The sequence below is a fragment of the Spermophilus citellus genome (assembly GCF_964194105.1).
Source record: "Spermophilus citellus genome assembly, contig: SCAFFOLD_58, whole genome shotgun sequence".
Lineage (NCBI taxonomy): Eukaryota > Metazoa > Chordata > Mammalia > Rodentia > Sciuridae > Spermophilus > Spermophilus citellus.
This window is the reverse complement of record NW_027672891.1, coordinates 2,730,001-2,732,495: the sequence shown is the minus strand read 5'-3', so window position 1 is coordinate 2,732,495 and position 2,495 is coordinate 2,730,001. Positions and strand designations below refer to the sequence as shown.

The 2,495-nt window shown below is 76.1% G+C and overlaps 1 protein-coding gene across 1 annotated transcript in view; it reads left to right on the top strand.

The window, feature by feature from the left end:
- Nucleotides 1-529: 529 nt before the first annotated feature.
- The window catches only part of LOC308640445 (uncharacterized protein), a gene marked incomplete at its 5' end in the record, with an annotated part of 31,099 nt that continues 29,133 nt past the window's right edge, over nt 530-2,495 (top strand). Inside the window, 2 exons of the mRNA XM_081312360.1 lie at nt 530-539; nt 769-1,387. Of these exons, the coding sequence (XP_081168486.1) occupies nt 530-539; nt 769-1,387 (629 nt within the window). The remainder of the gene's footprint in view (nt 540-768; nt 1,388-2,495) is intronic.

Below are 2,495 nucleotides of genomic sequence, written 5' to 3'. Positions count from 1 at the left end.
TAGCGCCGCGGTCCTCGCGTCTGGCCGGGGCCGGGGTCGGCGTCGGTCCCCGGCGTTGGGCGGTGGGGGGACGCCCCCTCCCCGCGGCCGGGTGCGCTCGTCCCGTCCCCCCCTCTCCAGGTACCTAGCGCGTTCCGGCGCGGAGGTTTAAAGACCCTCAGGGGCGTCGCCCGTCCCCCCCTCGGTGTGTCGGGGAAGGACGGGCCCGTGGGGAGCCGTTGGGAGGGCCCGGCCCGACCTCTGCTCCCCCAGGCTCCGCCGCCCGCCCCCCCCGGTCGGGGCGCGCGCCGCGTCCCGCCGCTGGCGGCCGCCGGGAGGGGGTGCCCGGCGGTCCCTTCGCGGCGGGCGTGGGTGCCGCTCCTCGCCGTCGGGGTTGGGGTGGCGGGAACACCCGGGCGCCTGTGGGGCCCGTTCCGTGCGCCCGGCCGCGCCCCGGTGCGGTCCTGCGGCGCCGGGCGGGCCCCGTCGCGGTGAAACCTCTCGACCACCACTGCGTTTCTGTTCCGGTACCCTTGTGTGCTTGGCCGGCATGGAGGCAAGCTCTCTCTTTCTCTCTCTTCCCCGTCTTCCCGCTCCGTGCGCCCGTGCGTCGGGGTTGGGGGGGCTGTGGGGGGGGTGGGGGAGAAGAGCCGGTGCCGCGCCAGGACCAGCGGGAGAGGGCCCCCGCGGCCCTCCTTCCGAAACCTCATACGACTCTTAGCGGTGGATCACTCGGCTCGTGCGTCGATGAAGAACGCAGCTAGCTGCGAGAATTAATGTGAATTGCAGGACACATTGATCATCGACACTTCGAACGCACTTGCGGCCCCGGGTTCCTCCCGGGGCTACGCCTGTCTGAGCGTCGCTTGACGATCAATCGCACCCCCGGGGGTTTGGCTCTCCGGCCTTGCCCCCGCGGGGTCGCGCGGCTGGGGGTTTTCTCGCAGGGCCCGCCTCGGGACCTACGTCCCCCTAAGTGCAGACCCCGGCGGTCGGTTGGCGGTGTTGCCGCTGCCGCCCGCCGGCCCGCCCGCCGCCACCTGCGAGTGGAGGCCAGAGAGGAGGAGAAGGGTGCGCGGTTGCTTCCGGTCCGTCCCCGTCCCGCCCGGTTGACGGGTCGCCGTCGGCGCGCGGTCGGTGCCGCCCGCGGCGAGGGTGTTCGGTGCGTGTGTCGTGAGGGAGGGCGCTGGTGCGCGCCGGTCCGCGTCCGGGTCGCCGTCCGCCCCCGGCGGCGGCCCGCCCGTGGCGCGCCGGGCCGGTCGCCCGGCTGCTTTTCCCCGCGTCCCGCCCCCGCCCTCCGCGGAGGCCTCCCGCCGCCGCGCGGCCCCGGGCTGGCTCGGACGCCCCCGGTCGCCGGCCCCGCGCCCGCGCCCGCCCCGCCGGGGTGGGGCACGCGCCGCGGGGGAAGGTGCGCGTGTGGCCGCGCCCCGGGGGATGCGTGCCCGGGCGGCGAGCCGCGGGACGCCGCGGTGTCGTCCGCCGTCGCGCGTTTTCCCTCCCGGGTCGCGGACGCGCCGCGCCGCTCCCCCCGCCGTGTCCCTCCCGCGCCGGCTCCTTCGCACGGAGCGGCGAGCGGCGGCAGCGGCGGGGGAGGAGGTCGGAGCGCGCGCGCGAGGGCGTCTCCGGGTCTCGGCGCGCGCGCGCGTGTTGGGTGGAGGTCGCGCCGGCGGCGTCGCGTGTGTGTCGGTGTGCGCTTGGCCCTCTTTCGGCGGGGGTTTGGGTCGGGGCCGGCGGCCCGGCCCGGCGGTCGGGGGCGACCGCCGGGTCCCGCCGCGCCCCGCGCCGCCCCCCCCGCCGTGTGGGCCTCCCGTCCGCCGCCGGCTCCCGCGTCGCCGTCCGCCCCTCCGCCCCGCCGCGCCGCGCCGCACCGGCCGCCCTCGCCCTCGTTCCGTTTCTCCTCTTCCGCCGCCCCCGGTGGGGCGCCTCCTCCGGGAGGCCCGACGGCCCGTGCCCTTCGTGCGCCCGTCCCCTTCTCCTTCCCCCCCCGCCTCGGCGCGGGTGGGAAGCGGGTGGGCGGGCGTCGCTGGCCGGCCCCCGCCGGCCCTCCCTCCCTCCCTCTCTCTGTGGCCCTCGGGCGGGCCCGTGTGTCTCGAAGGAGGAGCCGAGCGGAAGCCCCCGGGGGGCTCTCCGCGCCTCCTCTCCGCCCTCTTCCGATCCGCGACCTCAGATCAGACGTGGCGACCCGCTGAATTTAAGCATATTAGTCAGCGGAGGAAAAGAAACTAACCAGGATTCCCTCAGTAACGGCGAGTGAACAGGGAAGAGCCCAGCGCCGAATCCCCGCCCCTCGGTGGGGCGCGGGAAATGTGGCGTACGGAAGACCCACTCCCCGGCGCCGCTCGTGGGGGGCCCAAGTCCTTCTGATCGAGGCCCAGCCCGTGGACGGTGTGAGGCCGGTAGCGGCCCCCGGCGCGCCGGGCCCGGGTCTTCCCGGAGTCGGGTTGCTTGGGAATGCAGCCCAAAGCGGGTGGTAAACTCCATCTAAGGCTAAATACCGGCACGAGACCGATAGTCAA